A 24,275-nucleotide genomic window follows, 5' to 3' on the forward strand; every position below is an offset into this window, starting at 1 on the left:
AATTTTAATTTATTTTTAGTCTATGCCTCGCAAACCTGGGTCATTAATTAATGACCCTCTTATAATTAAAGGGATTAGAACCCCTCTAAATTTGTACAATTAGTAATAAATAAATCTCTCCTCACAATAAATACCTATAATTAGATGAAGAGTAAAAATGTGTATTAAACCTTTAATAAAATTAGACGCAGGGTGGGAACTTACCCGCAGGTGACCCGTAAGCCTTAAAACCTATAAAAACTAGGAGAGGGGTGGATATTTGTTTAAATAATCTTTATTAAAAATCTACAAAATAATTGATTTATGCAATTCCTCTGAGTTTCATATATATACAAGTTGATATAATTAATACCTGAGAAAGGAAAATAATAATGTAAAAATATGTATTACTATGGTTTACTAATTTTAAATAATTATTAATGATAGGTAATAACTATTTAGGAGCTTTATTAATATATTGATCTCCATATAATTTAGTATAATAGTTAGTAATTAAACCCATTAGAGCAGATGAAGTAGCAAAACTAAATAACATAGTACCAGTACTACAGTGGTCCCCCGCTTTTTGCAGCAGCGGTTTTTGGTGGAAAAAAACTGTAAAAAGTGGGGAACTGCAAAAAGTGAGGATAAGTATGAGATGTTACACAGACTGAGTCTATAATGTCAATCAAGTGTCAATGATAGTAAACTAATTAAAAGTGTCGGTGCTGTGCTGAGGTTACTTATTATAACTCAACTCTTATATAAAAGGCTATTGTCTCACTCTTGATGTTTATATACTGCACTATCAGCACCTCCACACCACTATAGTAAAAGCGAAATACCAAAAGCTTACTGAATAGTAAAACGATGCTATTTATCAACATTACATGTAGATGTCACTGGTTTGAGACTCTGTGTCCCAGGCTCCCAAGTTAATAGCGGAAAACTACAGGTCCCCATTTTTGGCCTGCAAAATGCAAAAAGTGAGGAAACTGCAATTTTATTAAGTGATGAGTGGGTGTGCTCCAAAAAAATCTGCAAAAACTGAGGATCTGCAAAAAGTGGGGCTGCAAAAAGCGGGGGACTACTGTAAAAGATGCAAAAAAAGGATAATTAACAGATTCATTTATATGTAAAGCTTCTAAATCAAATAAAGAAGCTTTTTTAATATCAAGTGAATTTAATGTATTATCTTCTAATTCTGTTTGGGACTCTAAATTTCTATTCTTAAATGCTTCATTTGCCTCTTTTGATCTCTTATATGAACTTCTCTTACAGACAAACGGACAACGTATAGTTGACGAAGAAAAAGCTTTTGTAAAACGAATGATGGACAGAAAAGAGACAATAAGAGACCAATTGCTTGGGGTGGCTGCCTCAAATCTGTTACTTCAAGATGGTTGGAACAACTGAACAGACATATTTACCAAGTAATGTTTGCTCATTTTTTTTTGTATCGCATGACTTTTGAGATGAATAAGAGCAAACAAGACTGACTTTATCATTCCATTCAAAATAGACTGTGTTTGTCCAGCATTGCCAACCTTATCTCGCCTGAATCCCTAAGCTTTTTACGAACCATTCTGACACCATCTCAATTAAAATCTTTGCAGACAACTAGTATACCATCCTTACAAGGATTATCAGAAGAGTGTCTTGTAACATTTGATGAACTGATAAACAATAGGTAAAGTAAAAAGGAGAAAAAAAGTAGTAAGGTTTATGGTACCGAACGTTCTAAGATTGTATAACTTTATTCTTAGCACGATTCTTGACAGTGATGGCATAATGGAGAATATCCACAAGTTGCAAGCAACATTCTGCCGAAAAAAAACAAGCGACATGTATAAAATGTTGAGCATTCTTCAACATGTATAAGTACTATAGGAAACTGCGAAGAAGAAGAAAAAGGATACTAAACTAACAACAAACATATCATATTACTATAGAGGACATTCAGCTACATCAGACTTTTTAAAAATATTTATTTATACATTATTTTATATACAACATAATTTATGATCTATTTTTTTAACGTTTTTATTATTTTTTTTTTAAATGTTAAGACTTCTAATATATCACATGACTTTTTTATTTATTTATTTTTATTATTCAATAATAAATTATGAAAAAGAAAAGTAATAAAAAATTGTTAATTATTTTTCAACTTTTTGGGGTCATGTGATATATTAGAAGTCTTGGCATTTAAAAAAAATAAAAATAAAAATATTAAAAAAATAGATCATAAATTATGTTGTATATAAAATAATGTATAAATAAATATTTTTAAAAAATCTAATGTAGCTGAATGTCCTCCTTGATAATAATTTGTATATTATTTTATAGAAAATCTTAATATTTTTTGAAAAGGAGGATATCCTGACATAATCTAAACATTAATATCTCAAATAAATTATAAAATTTAACTGTTTTTAAATACTTATCTATTATTAATGTTTCATTAAAGCTTTCTTGCCACACCTATTCATTGTATGTTTCATCATAGTTTTTCTATTTTACCAGAAATTTCATCCTCTTTTTGAATTTTCTATAACTTAGTATTCTTTCTACTTCAAAATTTTCTTCATCATTTTCACTTTCCAGATCCATGATTAATTCATTTGATCTTTGCATATTATTATATTCAAAATAATTATATAAGTAATCTAATTGTCTATTATTCATTTCCACTAGTTTTACCAAGTCTAACTTGTATATAATATTATCTACTTCTTTATTTGGATTAGGATAATTAAAGTTTTCATTAGACCATAAAATATGGTTTGGTTTTATAGGTATAATATAAATATTAACAAACTTTTGTATATTTAATCATAAAAGTACTAATTTCAATTATATATTATATATTTTTATATCTGTTATTTTACAATTTCTTTCATTATTATTAAATCTTTTAAATTTATTACCAAGTAAACCAAAATAACTTCCAATTTTACTTCTGAAGCTACCAAATGTCTCATTATATAATATTTCATCATCAGTTAACTCCCCATTTTTATTTTTTCTAATTGGAAACATAAAATTACTTGTATTTATATTATCGATTCCTTTTTTATCACAATTTTCTATAAATTTTTCAAAGTAATAATAATATCTACCATCAAATGCAAGACAATCATTTTCATTTAATTTATTTTCTAATTTCATTTCTAAAAACATTTGACCATCATTATAATTTCTATATGGTTTGCTTTCAGAAACATATATTGCAAATTTATTACCATCACAAACTACTTGTGTCCTTAAGCCACTGTTTTTGAACTTATGTGAATAAAATTTTCTTTTCTTTATATCCTTTTTTAAATAGTCAATTCTACTATCATGACCATCTATGAAAAGAGTTTGATTTTTAAATCCTATTGGATTAATTTTTTTTAGCATTAATTATTCTCAAAGCAGTAGATAAAAACATATTTACCAATAACTCTGTAAATAATCTATTCAATTCATTTTTATTATTATCCCAAAATTGTTTATATATTTCATGAAATGAAGAAGATGGTATAAAATCTTCCATATCTCTGATGGAATTTCCTATAACTAAATGATATAAAATCAAGAAACCTTTTTCCATAAATACATATGGTCGTTTATAATCATATTTATCAAATATTTATTAAAAAAAAGAACACAGGAATATACCCTATTTTACTAATAAGTTCTTCTTTTACTTTTTCTATGTTATCATTACTTTTAATCTCTTCTCTATGCTTATAATTAGATAGTTTTATAGGATAATTCATATCTAAGAAGTACTAATATTTACTATTTATATTTTGTAATTCATTTGTTAATATCTCTTGTTCTATTTTTATATTAAGAATAAATTTAATTTTTAATTAATTACATAAGGTCAATAACTATGATACCCTTTAGAAATTTCTGGTAAAATGGAAAAACTATGATGAAACATACAATGAATGGGTGTGGCAAGAAAGCTTTAATGAAACATTAATACAGTAATAGATAAGTATTTAGAAACAGTTAATTTTTAAAATTTATTTGAAATATTAATGTTTAGATTATATTAGGATGTCCTCCTATCTATAGCATTGCACAGTTTGACGATTGGAAATCCGAAGTAGAAGAATCCAAGACAACTGTATACCGTTGCTTTGCAGTTCTTCTAGATTGTCTGTTTAGAAATACGGCTGTCATAATAAAAGAGTAAGAAGTATCTGGGGCATAATGAGAGCAAAACATGCCACGCAGATTATTGACTTTTCTTTTGTACTGGCTTTATAGTGGATAATGTGTTGCACAAACCACCAAGGATACCATGATCATTTTGCAAGCTCTTGCTGGGTACATTTCGACATCTAATCAACCTAAACCGTATGGTAGCAAAATTGACCTGCTTGCAGCAACTTGCTTGGATGGGGAGCAGTACGACTTGTGCAGTAATGAGTGGAAGCGAGGAGGCGTTTGTGATTCAATATTACTCAAGCAACAAGCCAAAAATTTACGAACAAATGCTGCCATTTTGTCAAAATTAATCAAGTTAGGCTACTCAGATTGGATGGTAGCTATTGATTGGGCAGGTGAGTAGAATCTTCCATTTAATTTTTTTGCCTCCCATATTTCTACATCGACTCTCTTAATTAATAATCACCACTAATGATGGAATAGGTGTGAACCACTATGCATATACCCTTTCTCTCAGTAACGACACCTTTGTAGCAAAACCATATGAAAACCTTATGATACCAAAACGAAGTACACAGTTGAAAACTTTCAAGAACACACTTAACTTTCTTTTTAAATGGAGGGTAAGCACTGAACAATAACAACCCTATATTTAAAATGCATTCCAATTTTTTTCTTACTGAAACAATTTCTACATGTGACATAGAACATGTTGGATAAAATGGCTGCACAAATTGATGTTCAACCGAACGAAAATCCTCTCCGTGGAATCGTAGATTTCACAAGTCATACAACCACCACTAAAGTACCTACTATCATCATCACACCCACACTGGGCAAGAGAAAAATTGACGAAGTTGACCAGGACAATGGCGAATAATAACTCTTAGTATCAACTCATTCATCCTTTTTTTTACATTTTTCCCAATCTTCACCAAAACATTTGCTACATAGTTTCTACATTTTTTTGAATACCCATGACCAATACTATACTATAACTGTACTCCAGTTAACAAATAAACACGTATTGACAAGTAAAATGATTGCATTATAGTAGTGTTGGGGCTTAGACCAAAGTGGGGTACTGTATTTGGTTATTTCAACAATAATATATACATAGAAACGAATACAATAAAAACGGACCGATCAATCCCTCGAGACTCGATTATCATACATAGTTTGATAATAAGATAGGAAATTTGAATCAAGTTACTTTTGCACTGATTTTTTACAATGACGTTTGATATTTTTTTATTATTTGATGATGTGGGTGATGGACGATAGAGCCGGGTACTTTCCATTAAATGTTATTCTTGATCTGAGGTATCTTAGGCTTGGCCACGATACTTTTTTTGTTCTTTGTTTAGTTTGATGGCGCGTAAGACATCGTTATGCGATGAACAAAATTTGCTTTACAGAATTGAGAATTGCTTACTGCCATATTTATTATGGTTTTGAGCTTTAACTTTTGTACGACCTAGGATAAAGGGACATCGTAACAACACAAAGAATAGCAACTATAAGGGATACAAAATGATCAATCAAGTATGATGTCTAATCTGTTTCTATCCACGAAGAACGCTTTCAGTGAATGCAGAAAGAGACACACTACTCACTGCGAAACTGAATAGAAACCGGAACCAACTGGTATCGTGCACTGCGCTACTAGTGATAAACCATATGAATGCTGTGAAGACATACTGTATTACCACGTTCACTTGGGGCGTTCTTCTTTCAATCGAATCAATTACTACCTGAGAGACGTGCTAACAGATAGATTCCCTCAGCAACCAATATGACAGACACTCTAAAAAGTAGAACATTCATACACCTTCACCGTCAGTTAACTGTATTCCTTGGTATGTTCCCCACGTCACACGCTTTCGTTGAATGCAGAAAGAGACAAGCTACTCACAGCGAGACTGAATAGAAATTGGAACCAGCAGGTATCGTGCACTGCGCTACTAGTGATAAACCATATGAATGCAGTGCAGACATACTTTATTACCACGTTCACTTGGGGGCGTTCTTCTTTCAATCGAATCAACTACTACCTGAGAGACGTGCTAACAGATAGATTCCCTTGTCAATTCGTTCCAAGGTAAAAAGATGGTTCCGATAATGTTTAAGTTAAAATTGGAGCTAGAAAAAAAGGGATTTAGCAGCGACATATTTTGCCTATTATGTATTAAATTACACAAAGAATAGAAGATAAATATACCATTGAAGTGTCTTGATAGAATCAAAATTATGGTTTAGCTTAACCAAAGAATATTCTCAATCTGTAAAACAACACCTAATAACTCGGCTTGGCTGGTATTCTGAAAGAACCCTATCTTGCGCTGGTAGGAAAAAGCCGTCACGTCCAGCATAGTACACTGCAGGCTCGTAAAAGCATTCTCTCTACGGTCTTGGTCTACCATGCACAATTGACAGTAAATGAGACGCAAATGAAGACTGTTCATCGTAGAGAAGAATGGAAATTATCATGCAAATAATTTTTACTTTTCAATTGTTATTATTATAATCAATGTATGTGTTTTCATAGCTCGGAAGGACGGACTTTATTTTGGCAAACATACCCCAAGACAAGCCATGAGTGATGAAATAGAGCCACATCTGTTGGTGGAGGGGATTAGTGTAATAAGTTTATATATAGGACCGAGGAATAATGGAGGCTTCGACATGGCGTAAAAGGGGCTCAATGTATTCTTGTTAACTAAGACTGAAAAGTAGTCACGGATGAGCAGCAACCAAGTAAGCTCTATTGTAGGTAGGTGACACTGTCGTTGGGTTGTTGACATCTATAATGGGCCCCCAGCCTTTCGCAGTAGTGAAGGTCTCAATAAGCTGCTGCAAAAAGTAAGGAATTCGCAACAACTGGGGTGACCGATTTTTGTTGCTGATTTCAACAGTACCTTATCACGGTTTGTATATCCTTAAGTAGCTGTGTACATAGCGGACAACAATATCGTTCATTATATTTGCTGTACTGAGGTTCTTTAGAAAGCTTCCATGACAGAGTTCTAATAACGGCGATACTTGTCAGTTTCAGTACTTTATTAGGATCAATTGAGACCTGAATACAGCGAAGTTTCAAGTAAACATCATGATAGAGTTGCTCGTCTTAGTGTCGTGTTGCTTTTGTTTTTTGTTTTTTTCTTGCGTAAGGGGAGTTGGGCGGGGGGCTGCTTCTCTTCTTTCTCGTTGTCGTTGATGCATGCTGCTTTGGTACCGGAAAAACCTTATAGCCATCACTTTTACTCCACGTTATTATATTCCTGTCTCATCTTCTTCTTTACTTCATGAATTAGAGCTTCTGGTAAGGGATATTGTGGTCCATATGATGTTACACCTTCTGGTGTTTCTAGTCGCACTACCGACTCAGGAATTATACAGAATGATACGAGCGTTGGCATCTAGGCGAGGCCGAATGGCGTCATAGAATTGAGCCTGTTGCTGTTTATTGCCTGCAGGCGATTTATTCGGTTTTGGTACTTCTTTACTGGTCTCATCACTTACAAGTAGTTTACGACTGTCATCTCACGATGTTGGCTTCTTCTCGTTGTACTATTGTTCGCCATGCTCTTTTCCATTACCTTCCTATATTTTATTTAGATGCACGTCTTCAGGTTACTTTCCCAATAATCCCTTAATTTCGTGTCGTTCTTGGTCTTAGAAGGTTTCCTCGTGACTATCATCTATTCTCCATAGAGTTTGATCATTAGAAATGACAAGCAGTAACACTTGGCCGTTTCCTAAAAAAATCCAAGGATACAAATTTCGGAAATTAATGTCTCTGAATAGTTAATCATGTAACCGAACCAAAATCCGTTTTTCTGAATAGAATGCTAATCAAGCTCTGATTGATAAATAACTATAAAATTACTACTGCTATGTCTGCACGCACACTATATATAATAGCACGCTATGTTGTACTGTAGCCTTTTCTGTTATATTATCTCAACTTCTCTAGCTGAATTATGTATTAATGATTTTTTTTCATGGAGCCTTCCATCCCTGGATGGTTAGCATCATTCTTTTGCAGTGTCGATGCTGATATCTTCTCTGTATCTGTCTAATTTCGTAACATGACATGTGCAACTACTAATATAAACACTCATTTTTTAATACTTACTTTTTATCTTGTGGTCAAGGTAGAAAAGTTTGGTAAGACATATAAATATGTCACTGTAGGAAAGAAAAAAGCTTAATATACCTTAAAAACCTAAAATGTGGAAAAAACCTAAAACGGGCAAATTAAGGTATATTAAGGTTTTTTTAAATTTATAAAAACAAAATGGTTCAGGACATAATACCAAAACTTTAAGCCCTGGCAAAACTAAAAAATCTAAGAGTAAATCTTTGAAGTTTTTAAATAGATAAGATTGTCTAATTTAATTTAAACAATCAAATTTAGTATAGAAGAGATTAATACCTAAAGTTTAATTTATCATAAAATAAATTTGATTAATTAAGCACATAAGTGTTTTAAAGGCTTGATACATAAGTACCCAAGTATTTTTTTTCTTACATAACGTAGAAACGACTTGATCAACTTATCCATATCATCCAATTCGTTACATGTTGATGTATGCTTTTCGTCTTCGTCTTCTTCGTCATTATCCACCTCTCCACTATTATATCCGCTTTCTGAATCAAGGATTCTGCGTACTCGTTTTCCAGCTTGTTTCGAGGCACTTTGGATAGCTTTTAGTCCTTGTACGTGGGAGCTTTGTAAAGTATCTCGTTATAGAAGCATGAAAGTGAGAGTGAGTAAAAAAAATCAATATGTTGAAGTGTAATGTAGTGGATATTAGATGAATAAATATGCAAAATTTACCAATTATTTCAACTCTTGTAGATGCTTTGTCCATGTTTTCTTGCAGAATTTCGATGGTCTTGTAGATACAGCAAACAAAAAATAATAATAACAATAACAAAGTATTAGCTTTTGAAAAATATATACCATCCAATGTCTAAAGATAAACACCTTATATTCAGGTCAGGTCGAAATTCACACACTGCCATGACAAACTGGTTCTTCCAATGATTAAAATATCCCTAGGGCATTGTGATTGATGTCGATGTAGAAAGATATGCAAGCTGGTCTGCATTCTTGGTGACAAAACCGATCATTGAGGGGTTCTTGGTTTTTTTAATGTAGTTGTGCAATTCTGCAAAAGATAAGGATCAATAAAATAGCTACAACGTAAAATAAAAAAAAATTATGCTTACCATCATATCCAACATGTGCTCCCATGTTGAAGGCAAGATGCTTGCAAGTGTTAAACAAAGAAAGAGTTGGCTACGTGACTTGATACACTCTAGCAAGTTGTAGAAGGGGAACGCGGCATTACTGCAGACCTACAAATTTTACTTCGCATTAGTCCTCTACTTTTGGATTATAGGGTCCTGTGACCAGTAAACTATTTGCAACATAAAAGAAACAGAGCTGCTCGAGCGACCAAATTTCCCTTGCGTAGACCAAATTTTTACATATAGGAGTTTAAACATCCGTTACATATGTCCCCACTACTATCTTCACTCCTTCGGTTGACTAAACGTCTCCCCACACCGATTTCCAGATTTTTCCTTACAAACTGTAATTTCTTGCGTAGACTAAAAAAAAAGTGGAAGTGTAGTTCTTTATGTAGACCAAAAAAAAATATAATAAAACTCTACTATCAGTGATAGCAAATACTCCATTGCGACTTGTCATCAGCTGCAAGCACAAGCACTCAAGAATTACTTGAAACATTGCTGCGCCAGCTACTTCTTTACAAGAGCTGTATTTTACAGCAACATTGAAATGTATATATACTAGTAGCTCCTATGATATAGTAACAATTATGTTTATATTTTATAACCTAGATACTATGGGTCTGGAGGCAAGAAAATAATCGCAAAAACACTTCAAGACATACTACTGGTACACAAGATCGATGCTGCGAATGAGCACATCAAACCGATGGATACTCCGGAATATATAGCCTCCCGCTCTTGTTCCAGAGGTTAGGATGCGCCTAGTTAGGGAAGATCTTGAGTCGCCTGTTGAGACAGAAGAAGATTGTGATTGCACCATTAGCCTAGCATAAGAACACAGTCCCCTTAGCAATATGGCGCTTCTCTACATGGAGCGTAGCGTTGACTACAGTTTTTTAAATATCCAGATGACGATGACTCAGACAGTGAAGATTAGGGCAACCAAGAGCATCATATACTCTAATAAATAAAAAGCAGGACCATACTTTATCTTCTCCAATATATCCCTATACACTTTCATTTAATCTTCTCTTTTTTTCTCTTTCTCTATACTCTTCTAATAAAAAAAGAAAAAGAATAATGTCTAGAAAAAGTTGTCAACCCTGAGTGGTAAATGGCTACCACTGGATATTATACCTCACTTACTGAACATCACTATAAGGCAACATAATAAAGGTTGGTCTACACAAAGAACTACACTTCCACTTTTTTTTTTAGTCTACGCAAGAAATTACAGATGGATATTTATTAAAATAGTTGACATATTCTAAATATAGTAATACTTAAATTTGTTTTTTAATTATTTTTTTTAATTATCAAATTTATAAAACTTTTTTACTCAATATCCATATTATTTTCTAATTTATTTTTTATATTACTGTTTTGAATCTCTTTAATACATTCATTTGATGATATATATTTATATTCATATTTATTACCATTTAATGATTTTATAATAATTTGTATTAGATTATTTTTTCTATATTTAAAATTTACATCTATTATTTGATATTGATATTTATTATCATTAAATAACTTTGAAGGAACAAAAGATCTTTTTATATCTTTAATAAATTTTTTATTTAAAAATGGATTATCTGCCATGATAATATTATTCCTAATAATTATTTTATTATATATAGATAAATTCAATTTTTTTAATCTTTTAAAAATTGTTTCCATATATTATATTCTCGATTTTTTCTTCTCCATTGAAATTCTTTTAAATATAATATAATATCTTTTTTATTTCTATTTCTAGGAACAATACTTTGCTTCAATCCATTCTAAGTACCTTCTATTGTATTAGTATGCACTTTTATAATTGGATCTTTAAAATACTTTTTATGATTTACAGTTTTATGTTTATATCCTATATTTTTTAAATTATTATATCCTTTCCAGCTATCAGTATAAATAGTAGTACCTTTTTTAGCATATTTTTCAATAATTTTATCAATACCATCAATATTTCTTTTTTTAATTGGTACTAAAAATAATTTTTTATTCTCATTCTTTATTTTATTCTTTAATGTACTTCTTTCAACACCTCCAATAATCCATGCACCTTCAACTCTCTTTCCTTTATTATATTTTCTTTTGGCAATTTTTGTCTCATCAATTTCAACTATTTTATTTCTACCTCCAATTTTTCTATTTCTATTAAAATAAATTTTATCTTTTAAGTATTTTCTAAAAATTTTATTATAATTTGTTACTGTATTTCTATTAATTTGTAATGTTGCAGCAATACTACTACATAGCATTTTTAATAAAAAGTAATTTAAAATATGTAGCTGAATATTTAATGGTAATTTCATTTTTGAAAATATAGTATATCTTAATGGGGAAAAAGCTTTACGACATTTATAATTTTTACATCTATATACTTTTATATTTAAATATAATTGAGTTTTAGAATTACAATATAAGCATTTATCATATTTATTTATATATTTATTATCAATTAAATATAACAATGCTTTTTCTTCACTACTAAAAATTTCTTTCAAATTAATATATGGTTCTGTAAACATTTATATATTTCCTTTTATTATATTAAAAAAATTCAATTTTTCTTTTTTTTAATTAAAGTAGCAGAGTTTAAAATTTGTTTTGTCAATTATCTTAGGATACATCCATTACAGATTGTAAGGAAAAATCTGGAAATCGGTGTGGGGAGACGTTTAGTCAACCGAAGGAGTAAAGATAGTAGTGGGGACATGTGTAACGGATGTTTAAACTCCTATATGTAAAAATTTGGTCTACGCAAGGGAAATTTGGTCGCTCGAGCAGCTCTGTTTCTTTTATGTTGCAAATAGTTTGCTGGTCACAGGACCCTATAATCCAAAAGTAGAGGACTAATGCGAAGTAAAATTTGTAGGTCTGCAGTAATGCTGCGTTCCCCTTCTACAACTTGCTAGAGTGTATCAAGTCACGTAGCCAACTCTTTCTTTGTTTAACACTTGCAAGCATCTTGCCTTCAACGTGGGAGCACATGTTGGATATGATGGTAAGCATAATTTTTTTTTATTTTACGTTGTAGCTATTTTATTGATCCTTATCTTTTGCAGAATTGCACAACTACATTGAAAATAACAAGAACCCCTCAATGATCGGTTTTGTCACCAAGAATGCTGACCAGCTTGCATATCTTTCTACATCGACATCAATCACAATGCCCCAGGGATATTTTAATCATTGGAAGAACCAGTTTGCCATGGCAGTGTGTGAATTTCGACCTGACCTGAATATAAGGTGTTTATCTTTAGACATTGGATGGTATATATTTTTTAAAAGCTAATACTTTGTTATTGTTATTATTATTTTTTGTTTGCTGTATCTACAAGACCATCGAAATTCTGCAAGAAAACATGGACAAAGCATCTACAAGAGTTGAAATAATTGGTAAATTTTGCATATTTATTCATCTAATATCCACTACATTACACTTCAACATATTGATTTTTTATACTCACTCTCACTTTCATGCTTCTATAGCTAGATACTTTACAAAGCTCCCACGTACAAGGACTAGAAGCTATCCAAAGTGCCTCGAAACAAGCTGGAAAACGAGTACGCAGAATCCTTGATTCAGAAAGCGGATATAATAGTGGAGGAGAGGTGGATAATGACAAAGAAGACGAAGACGAAAAGCATACATCAACATATAACGAATTGGATGATGTGGATAAGTTGATCAAGTCGTTTCTACGTTATGTAAGAAAAAAAAATACTTGGGTACTTGTGTATCAAGCCTTTGAAACACTTATGTGCTTAATTAATCAAATTTATTTTATGATAAATTAAACTTTAGGTATTAATCTCTTCTATACTAAATTTGATTGTGTAAATTAAATTAGACAATCTTATCTATTTAAAAACTTTAAAGATTTACTCTTAGATTTTTTAGTTATACCGGGGCTTAAAGTTTTGGTATTACGTCCTGAACTATTCTGTTTTTATAAATTTTTTGATTTATAAAAACAAAAAGAAAATAGAATTCTAGATTCCACCTGTAGGGGAGGGAATCTAGGGTCCTCCTAAATTCTTTTTCTAAACTAGCCCAGGCACTGAGTGCCTGGTGCCAAAACCATGCTTAAGAGCGGGGATCTAGTTGTTAAGTGAGTAATGGTTTTATTTGGAGTATTAACCATGATTTTAGTGATTGCCCTATTCTCCCTTCGAATCCCTACAATTGATTTTAACTGAATTACTGTAATTTTATTACTTTTCTCGACATTATTATCATATAATACACTTGATATTGATTTAGTAGGTTCAGGAGTAAGTGTATTCGGTGGATTATTTCAAGTTACTACAATTACTCAAAGTATTGATGTATTCATTTATCTATTAGGAGCCTTAGTGCTTTTATTAGGAGAAACTCCACTTTAGTAAGTAAAGGTAAAGGATTATCAGTACTAGTAGAATATCCTCTTATTGCATTATTTTCTATATTAGGTATAAGTAGTTTAATTTCAAGTACTGACTTAGTTTCTATGTTCCTATCTATTGAACTATAAGTTTTGCTGTTTATATTTTAGCGACTATTTATAGAGAATCTGAATCAGCTACAGTTGCAGGATTTAAATATTTTTTATTAGGAAGTTTATCTTCAGCTTTGATTTTATTAGGAAGTAGTCTATTATATGGTTTCACAGGACTAACTAGTTTTGAAGGATTATATATGCTATGTTCAACTACAACAGTTAACCATACTATTGAAATTAGTGTATTATTAATGGTTATAGGTTTATTATTCAAAGTATCAGCAGCTCTCTTCCATAGTTGGGCTCCAGATGTTTATTTATAGTGTACCAACTGTAGTAACAGCTTGGTTGACAACTATGCCTAAAGTCTCCTTATTAGTATTTATTTTAGAATTCCAAGGATTTACTCAATTAAGGAATTGGTCTTCATGGACATATTTACTATTAAAGTATTAATTAGTTCTTTATTATCATTAGTGATTGGTACTATTGGAGGATTAGCTCAATATAGACTTAAACGATTATTAACATTTAGTACTATTTCTCGTGTTGGATTCTAATTATTAGCATTAGCTATTAATAGTGAAGAATCAGTAGAATCATTTTTATTCTATCTAGTTCAATATTCATCAACAAATGTAAACATATTCTTCATTTTGATTGCCTTTGGATATTTATTACAAACTAAAGGATTATCAACATATTCACCAGTTCAATATATTAATCAACTTAAAGGTCAATTTAAAACAAATCCTTTACTTGGATTAAGTTTAGCTATTTGTTTATTCTCTATGGCTGGTATTCCTCCATTAGTAGGATTCTTTGGTAAACAGATGGTTTTATATGCAGCTACTCATAATGGTAATTTCTTCTTAGCTTTAGTAGCAGTAGTAGTAAGTGTAGTAAGTGCAGCTTATTATTTAAGAGTTATTAAAGTAATTCATTTTGATCCTTTAAATGTTACTGAAACAGTTGAAACAAATAAAGGAGAATTAACAACTTCAAGTAGTTTAGTAATTGCAACTATTACTCTTCTACTTATTTTCTTTATTTTAAATCCAATACCATTATTAAATAGTGTACACTTACTCACTTTAAATCTATTCTATTGGTAATAAGTACATTAACATTACTTGTTTTATTTATTCCAGTACAGTGAACCCCCGCTTTTTGCACCCCCGTTTATTGCAGATCCCCACTTATTGCAACTTTTTTGAGCAGATTCCCGCTCAATACTTAGTAAAATTGCAGATTCCTCGGTTTTTGCAGATTGCAACACGGAAATCGGGACCTGCAATTTCTCGCTTCAGCCTTATATATTGTATATTAATCTCAAGCTTCAGAGACAGTGAGACTCGAACCAGTGACAAAAGAGATACACTATTGTATTCTATTATTTAAGAGCTTTTAAACTACAGGATTTTGAATCCAATCCCGGACACGGGCTCTAAAATTTTCGCGAACGGGATTTTTTTTTTCGCTCATGGGATTTTTTTTTTTGGTTTACGGGATTTACCATTTCGTTCGCGGGCTTCTTTTTCGCCAATGAGGTTTTCCATTTGGCCAACGGCGTTTTGATTTGGCCAACAGCATTTTATTTCGCTAATGGCCCCTTTTTTCGCTAACGGCATTTTCACTTGGTCAACGGCCCCCTTTTTCACTAACGGCGTTACTAATTTGCTTACAGCATTTTATTTCGTCAACGGCATCGTCACTTAGGCAACGGCCCCCTATTTGGTCAACGACATCATTATTTCGCTTACAGTTTTTTTTTATTTCGCTAACGGCATCTCACTTGGTCAATGGCTCTCTTTTCCGCTAACGGCGTTACTAATTTGCTCACAGCAATTTATTTCGTCAACGACATCGTCACTTAGGCAACGGCCCCTTATTTGGTCAACGACATCATTATTTCGCTTACAGTTTTTTTTTATTTCGCTAACGGCATCTCACTTGGTCAATGGCTCTCTTTTCCGCTAACGGAATTACTAATTTGCTCACCACAATTTATTTCGTCAACGGCATCGTCACTTGGGCAACAGCCCCTCATTTGGTCAACGACATCATCATTTCGCTTACAGTTTTTTTTATTTTATTAACAGCATTTTCACTTAGTCAACGGCCCTCTTTTTCGCTAACGGAATTACTAATTTGCTCACAGCCATTTTTTCTGTCAACAGCATCGTCACTTGGCCAACAGTCCCTCATTTGGCTTACAGCATTAGTGTTTCGCCCTTGTTACTGTCGCTTGGCTAGCAGCATTTTTAACCATTAGTCTTTGCTTTATGGTGCCTGCGTCTTGTACTTATTCAAGCAAAGGTGCTTTAAGCAACCTAGTACTTTGACCCGCAATATCGCCCAGAATAAGTATGCTGTAACTCTTTACTTGTCGACCATATACAGGCATCTTCTGTGCAAATGCAACTTGACCTTAAAACGTGCCATGCACTATCCTGAAGCCCGCACAGACAATGTGACTAAGGACAATTGTAAAGTTTACGTGCGTAAGCATATCTAAAATGGCAAACTTGACTATTGGCTAACTGTGTTCATTGATGAGAGGTCGTTGACTGGTAACAAGAAACTCTGCTCGGTCGAAATGTGACACCGTTGTGTATGTCGGTCTTCCGTCGATGTGGACTGCATCAAAAACCCTTCTAGCAGCCATTAGCCATACTAGTTTTGTCGAGTCTACCATCAGATCAGGCAAAGGAGGAACAAAAGCAGTAGTTTTTTTTTTGTTTTGGAAAGCGTGATGGATGTCCTCGATGAAGATGTATGTCGTGGTGATAATTCTGTTTGTGACAATGCGCCTATTTATACACCAGGATTTCGAGTAGTCGAAAAGCGCAGATACCATCTTGTCTTCCTGCCGCCTACTCGCCTTTTTAGAACCTGATCGAAGAGTTTTTCTCAAGGTGAAGGCTCTTTACAAACAAGCCATCATCAAGGATTGATGTACAAGAAGAGCAGGCAGCAGAAGAGCAAGTGAAAGGGAAGGAAGCATAAGGGCCAGAAGTTCCAGAATGGGAGAGGCGTCCGTTGTCTTGCACAAGAAGACAGCCTGTAGTTATGAGGCAACAACAGCAATTCCCCACTTACCTTTCGCGTTATCTATATAACCACGCTTGTATTCACCTTTCTTCGATTATCTTCATACCAATCTCTGTGTCTTACTGTATTCTATTTATCATATCAACAACTACTCTCGACAATATATTATGCTTATATTTCTCAAACTCTCAGTAGGATTTTAGGCTTAAATGGCTTTATTCAGTGTTCAGTAAGTCATGTGTCAGCATTAATAAGCAAGCGAGTGCAGCGAGCGATAGATTTCGTATTTGCCGAAGCGAAGTGGCGTTCAGGATGATCAGTAAATAAAAACGATATGCATTAGCCTCTTACTAATTTACATAAAGCATGTGTGCTACAGTACTAACCATCTGGATCTTCTCCACGTTCTATGCGTGCTGCCCTGATTTGATCATTTGTTTTATAGATTTCTGCCTCTATTTGGAGAGCAGCGGCAATGGTGATTCCAACGGCATCAGCTACTTCTCTACGACTAGCGTGCAGCCACTCCCTTGTACAATAGCGTAGCTCGATGTACTTGACAGACTGCTCTGATGTATAATAACTATTGTCTGGGACAATGGCTGTATCGTCCGAAGGAGGAGGCGAAGGCGTTGGTGAGCGAGGTACAACTGCATCGTCGTTTGAAGACATAGGAGTATGAATGAGTGAATGAGGTGAAAAAGCCTTCATTCTTAGGGCATATCTATATATACCTGCAAACTGAAATGGCGTTTTTGACGAGAATACAAATCCAAAAATCTCTCCAATTTAGATGACAGTCCTTTAAGCACTATCGAATAATTTCATGGAAGATTATCCGCAAGTAGAATGTAATGCTTTTGCTTTTATACATATAGAAATGCTCTATGCGACGCAACATGCCATTTTCATTTTTTTAATCTTTTTATCATTATGAAAACTAAGAATCAGACATCGTCAACCATCCAGCGAGTGACAATGGCCTCATCTTGTGATATGATAGAAGCATTTAAATAGCTTCATATTTTACGCCTTGTTTTTGTTTGGCTATCTTTTCGATGAAAAAGGACTATGTAGAATAAAAGATATTTGTATGACGGCCCAAAAAGAAACAGCCTCTATAAATATTGGTACCTGTTGCGCCTTTATTCCCCCTATTAAAATCAATAAACTCGACTATGAAAACACGCTCCCAAGCACGATCTGAAACACACCAGCAATCACGCCCTCAGCAAGGGAACATCTCCAACCTTCAAACAAAAAAAATTATCAAGAAACGATCCACAGAAAAGTCGCCATTGAAGCGCTTAATTAAAGCGATGAGTGATATGGATATAGTTGATACCCACCAGCCCTTTGGTATATACTTGCCTTCGTTTTAGATGAGAATATGCATGCATTGTATTTGTCAAATTTCTTACAGGATCTTATAAACAGCCAATACCACATCCACCAGCATTCCTAATGAGGATACAAACATGGAACCAATTGATATTGTCCATGAAGAGGAGCTCGACGATGCACCGAGTCAATATCAAATCAGTTGCTTTCCGATCGAACAATCCCGTCTGATACAGCCAAACGATGGTATCGACTCTTCTGACGATGCTGGCACCAGCAGCTCTGAAGAGGAGGAAGGTGAAGAGCTAACAGTGCTTTCAGTTGGCGCTGGCTCTCCTCCCGTCAGTTCGAGTAGCAGCGATGTCATTGAGCATCAAAGAGCCAGAAAAAAGACTACCACAACGCCTACCACCCGACGTGGACCAAGTACGCCACATTCCCTGCAGCAGATGCAACAAACTTTGTTGTTACGCGCTGCTGGCGCCAAGTACCGCACCATATCTCGTGTATCAGGTGTTGCCAAATCCAGCATCTTCGATCACAAAAAGAGATATGCAGAACGTGATGGAAATGCAAATCCCATCAAACATAAAGGAAAATCATTGCCAAAAATCACTAAGGAAGGCAGTAATTTCCTTGTGGAGACGGTGACCACTGCAAATACAGTGACGTTAGAGCAGATTACGATGCTATACTTTAATCGCTTCTCTGTGCTGCTTGACGCATCTACCATATATCGCCATTTAGTAGAGAAATGCAGAATCACGATCAAGCGTGCACATCCGTACCCAGAGCGGCGTACCGACGAAACAACAAAAGACTTGCGCTTCGATTTCGTTCAACAGTATATTAGCAGCAACATACTGGACTATAAGAATAATTGCGTATTTGTCGACGAAGCATCGGTGACCGCAAACATGCGACGCAACCATGCATGGTCACGAGCTGGAGAGGTGGCGCATGTTAAAGTACCGCACATGTATGCTCGCTCGCGCTCCATGCTTGTAGCCATCTGCTCCACAGGCATTGTTAGAGCATGCACCAAAATCAACAGGGGAGGAACGGGAGGTGGAACAAAAACCGTCCACTTCTTCGCCTTTTTGAAGCAAGTAATGGACGAACTTGATCAGCGAGACTTGCAGGATAAAGGCTGGAATATTGTATGCGACAATGCCAGAATACATACAGCCATTACATCAGCAACGAGGTCACCGAACGTGGCTACAGGCTCGTCTTTTTGCCCCGGTATTCACCATTTTTAAATCCGATTGAGGAGTTTTTCTCCAAAGTCAAGGTGCTTTACCGGCAAATCGACTTGGCACAACACGAGCAACAGCAGCAACAACAACAACAGCAACAATCGCAGCAGCAAGGTGTAGTAAAGACGGTGGAGCAACGTTTGGCTGACTCTATGAAGAGAGTCAAAAAAGAAGACTTGAGAACTACACTGCCCATTCGATTACGTTCTTTGATCGATGCCTTGCTCGTGAAGACAACCTGTAACTGTTCGCACATTTCCTGTATCCTTTATATCCGCCATATACTATATCCCTACACCACCACCAGTTACACCATATCACTTTTTGTTCTTTTAACAATTTTTAATCAAGTTTACATCGACCATATGTACTTTTGACTTAGGCAGCAGCTAGGGAAAAAAGGAAAGTGAAGAAAGAAGTTAAGCGGGCGGAAGAGAAAAAGGCAGCTGGAAGAAACATGTTAAGCAGGTAGCATAAATAAGAGAGTGAGATGACATCGGAATACATATAAGCATAAACAGAAGAGTGAGATGACAGATGAAGTGGGACAATAAAGAGAAGAAGCATAACGAGTAAGGAGGGACAGGCGACTATTAAGAGAAGAAGCATAACGAGTAAGGAGGGATAGGCGACAATAAAAAGAAGAAGCATAAAGAGTAAGGAGGGACAGGCGGAGATAAAATGTGGATGGTAAAGGAGTGACTGGAGAAAAAGTACAAAGGAAGGGAGGGCATCTATGGACACTGACCACAGGAACACTTAAAGCAGGTAACGCACGCTCGTAGATCAGGTGCTTGCATACTGCTAATGACTGCTCCCATGCGCGTCCAAAGAGTGTCAGTTAACGTCAGCGCATCTTGCTCCGTTGGTCGGTGTCGCTTGGCACTCAATGCAACGTGTTTAAACAAGATTTCGGCAGGATTGAGCACCCCACTGCAATGTGGCAAAAACACTGCTTTGTGGTCTTTGGCTTCAACCAACTGACAAATCGTCGTCTTTGTCTCTTCTGGAACATCGTCAAAGACAATGCTCCGGGAACGAAGCTTCTTCACATCCATCTCGGCGAAGAGTCTGCGAAGGAACTTCTTGACATCGTCGTTGTTAGTGGGCCCTTCGCAGTTTTTGTTGCTAAAGTGGAGGACCTCACTACGAGTAAAGCCGACGAGGAACGTGGAGGTGGCTTCCAAGGGTTCCAATGGGCTTAACCTTGGGCTCGTGCACCTTACCAACAGCTGCTGCTTTCTGTGCCCTCGCTTGCGTCTTCTTGGCATCAGCGTAAGTACGATTGCTGTTGATATGGTAAGCCATTTCACCAACAAAAACACAAGTGGCTGCGCTGACACCTTGCTCATACACACTGTGCAGGCAATCTTGTACATCTACAAGCATCTCTGCCTCATCCGGGGCTCGAGCCAGACTCTTGAACGCACGGACGGTGATGCCAAGGTTCTTCTGCACATACGTCTTCAACATGGTTCGGCTCACCGCTGCTTCATCGTAGTTTCTCTGATATGCATCAAAGATATCGTTGTGTGAGGCAGCAGCGTGCTGGTCGACATATCTGCAAAGAAACTTGTGCATATCTTCCGTTACGCTTTTCTTTTCTGCCTTCCGGTAAGTACTACTTTCGGCATACTTCTGCTTGCGGGTGCGCAACGTGCTAGGTGCGATGCCGTTCTTCATTGCGGCTTTTCGGATTGACACTCCAGCAGCGTTCTGGAGCAGAGCATCCTGCACTATGTTGTTACTGGGGGGATCGTAGTTTCCTCTACGCACACCCGAGGCCTTGCTGCTTGTTGGCCCAGCTGCTTGGCTGTTGCGATGCATTGGCACGTCACTATCACGATCCAAATGTTGCCTCGGCTCGTCTTAAAGAGTCATTATGATGTGTATTTTGTTAGTGGCTTAGAATCTTACTCTATATATTATATCATTTCTATTGCTCTCAATATTGCACCTGCAGCAGATTCCTCGTTCATGCTCAAGCTACTGAGGTCTCGTACAAGGTGGCTTTCCGAACTCGAAGCAGCAGCTGGAGCAGGACCGCGCACACGAGCACGCTTAGCCTGGCCTTGGGCCATATCGGAATCCAAGGTACGTTTGTTGAGTTGGTTATTGTTAGCGCTCATTTTTAAAAGAAGGAAGTTGTCGAAAGAGAGAGTGTTGGCGAGAAAGAGAGTGGACTTATTCACAACGCCCATAAACATAAAGTGTATACGGTAGCACATCTTTGTTTTCATCGAAATTGACTTATATGTATATGTATCGTATTGATTCATACTCCTATTGTAAGCTCATATGGATACGGAATGTTAAGTATAAACTACTATACAAGGATCTCACCCTTCCCGTATTATTTTTCTCTCTGCCTTCCTCTCCCCAGCAATAACATCAGTACCATAATATGAGAAGTAGCGCTCAAAAGTGCTAAACTCCTACATCCAAACGATATACAGGATCAATTCATGTCTATATTGCCCTCGCCAATAATCCCTACCGAGAATAATAGCTGCTTTTAATTGATGTTAATTCCTTGTGAGATCGTCTGTCAGTGGCCCAAGATGCTTTATGACTATGATATGGTCTGCCCAGATATATGATGAGAAATACAAGCCATCTGAAAATCTGAGGATACTCCTTTAATGGTTGTTTATACTACTATTCCCGTCATATCTGAAATTGACCGTCATTATTGTTGTTGCATACTTACAAAAGCGCAGCTGTTGTATCATCTATGCAGGCCGTTGATATGACAAGACATCATGTTTAGGAATCATATTTGTATTAACGAAACTATTTACTGTTGAGTATATGCTCTTCATTCAGCACTAGCCTTTATGATCTAAGAAGACTCGCATAGCTGTTAGAAAGAAAAGTATATGAGTTGCTTCTGTATGCACACAAGGAAGGTTAAAATTGCACGTGCTCATGCTTCAAGCTGTCGTTCTTGATTTTGCTTACTGCTAGTCGTATTGTTGCAGCCTAATCGGCTTTGATGTTTCTTTCCACTGGGTACAACCTCCACTTTTTCCAAGCTTTTTTCAAGCTATTTTTTTCGTCTTGCCTATGTATTTGTTGCTAACAACATGGAAGATATACCATTGCATGCTAGTTTGTAGTATGGGTTCAGATGTCTATGGAAAGAAAAAGCATGTTTCAGTATCGTTTAAGCTTTTGATTGCAAATGCGACATACCTTACTTACTTATGTCCGGGGCAAACACATTCGACGATCATAGACAATAGAATTGTTTGGAATGACCATCTTCTGGCTTTCTTTTCGAGCCAACTGTTCTGATCATTGCTCACTGAGTAACATTGTTAGACTTCGAATTTTGCTCTTCCGTTCTTGTACTGTAGTAGTTGAATGTAAATGGCATTATCAGGGTTCAGTTCTGCCCAACGGCAAAAGCTATAAATATGAAACTATAATTATACGCTGTAACAAAGCACCTTTGCTTGAATAAGTACAAGACACAGGCACCAAAAAGCAAAGACTAATGGTTAAAAATGCTGCTAGCCAAGCGACAGTAACAAGGGCGAAACAATAATGCTGTAAGCCAAATGAGGGACTGTTGGCCAAGTGACGATGCTGTTGACAGAAAAAATGGCTGTGAGCAAATTAGTAATTCCGTTAGCGAAAAAGAGGACCGTTGACCAAGTGAAAATGCTGTTAATAAAATAAAAAAAACTGTAAGCGAAATGATGATGTCGTTGACCAAATGAGGGGCCGTTGCCCAAGTGACGATGCCGTTGACGAAATAAATTGTGGTGAGCAAATTAGTAATTCCGTTAGCGAAAAGAGGACCGTTGACCAAGTGAGATGCCGTTAGCGAAATAAAAAAAAACTGTAAGCGAAATAATGATGTCGTTGACCAAATAAGGGGCCGTTGCCCAAGTGACGATGCCGTTGACGAAATAAAATGCTGTGAGCAAATTAGTAATTCCGTTAGCGGAAAAGAGAGCCATTGACCAAGTGAGATGCCGTTAGCGAAATAAAAAAAAACTGTAAGCGAAATAATGATGTCGTTGACCAAATAAGGGGCCGTTGCCCAAGTGACGATGCCGTTGACGAAATAAAATGCTGTAAGCAAATTAGTAACGCCGTTAGTGAAAAAGGGGGCCGTTGACCAAGTGAAAATGCCGTTAGCGAAAAAAGGGGCCATTAGCGAAATAAAATGCTGTTGGCCAAATCAAAACGCTGTTGGCCAAATGGAAAACCTCATTGGCGAAAAAGAAGCCCGCGAACGAAATGGTAAATCCCATAAACCAAAAAAAAAATCCCATGAGCGAAAAAAAAAATCCCGTTCGCGAAAATTTTAGAGCCCGTGTCCGGGATTGGATTCAAAATCCTGTAAATAAGGAAAGATGTGATTGCCAGCTTATCGATCCCACTTGTGTAACATATTCACATTTTACAGTTCCTCAGATTTTGCAACTTTTTTGACGGTATTCCCGCTGTTGCAAAAAGCGGGGATTCACTGTATTAGCTGTAGTTTTATTATCATAGTAGCAAATCTATCATTAGCTGTTAATAAACCATATAGTGAAAAAGTATCACTTTATGAGTTAAACCTATGCTCCATCAATAAGTAATTATTGAATTGATAATTCCAGTACATGCGGGAATATCCTAAAGATAAAGATACTATTATAGTAACAATTCTTTATATATTACAATAGACAATCCATAAGTAATTATAAATAACTTTAGA

The 24,275-nt window shown here is 35.4% G+C and overlaps 3 protein-coding genes across 3 annotated transcripts; 2 read left to right on the plus strand and 1 right to left on the minus strand.

Moving 5' to 3' along the window:
* Positions 1-4,282: 4,282 nt before the first annotated feature.
* Positions 4,283-5,029, plus strand: BDB00DRAFT_874594 (uncharacterized protein; the record flags this gene model as incomplete). Its single annotated transcript, XM_053127238.1, has 3 exons — positions 4,283-4,544; positions 4,633-4,772; positions 4,856-5,029. 3 exons carry the CDS (start codon positions 4,283-4,285, stop codon positions 5,027-5,029), a joined length of 576 nt encoding a protein of 191 aa, XP_052977472.1.
* A 7,497-nt stretch (positions 5,030-12,526) lies between these two features.
* On the plus strand, positions 12,527-13,267 carry BDB00DRAFT_874596 (uncharacterized protein; the record flags this gene model as incomplete). Its single annotated transcript, XM_053127239.1, has 4 exons — positions 12,527-12,640; positions 12,765-12,822; positions 12,920-13,134; positions 13,232-13,267. The coding sequence occupies 4 exons, from the start codon at positions 12,527-12,529 to the stop codon at positions 13,265-13,267; spliced, it is 423 nt and encodes a 140-aa protein (XP_052977473.1).
* Positions 13,268-23,193: 9,926 nt separating this feature from the next.
* BDB00DRAFT_511844 (uncharacterized protein) lies at positions 23,194-23,781 on the minus strand. Its single transcript, XM_053117669.1, has 2 exons — positions 23,568-23,781; positions 23,194-23,251 (listed from the first exon to the last, which is right to left on the minus strand). Exons 1-2 carry the CDS (start codon positions 23,724-23,726, stop codon positions 23,234-23,236), a joined length of 177 nt encoding a protein of 58 aa, XP_052977474.1. The 5' UTR covers positions 23,727-23,781; the 3' UTR covers positions 23,194-23,233.
* Between the last annotated feature and the right edge of the window lie 494 nt (positions 23,782-24,275).

Source organism: Zychaea mexicana (assembly GCF_025766255.1).
Source record: "Zychaea mexicana strain RSA 1403 chromosome Unknown BDB00scaffold_61, whole genome shotgun sequence".
NCBI classification, from domain to species: domain Eukaryota; kingdom Fungi; phylum Mucoromycota; class Mucoromycetes; order Mucorales; family Lichtheimiaceae; genus Zychaea; species Zychaea mexicana.

Coding starts and splice junctions, on each gene's coding strand:
- BDB00DRAFT_511844 (XM_053117669.1), bottom strand. CDS start 23,726: ATGGCCCCTTTTTTCGCTAACGGCATTTTCACTTGGTCAACGGCCCCC.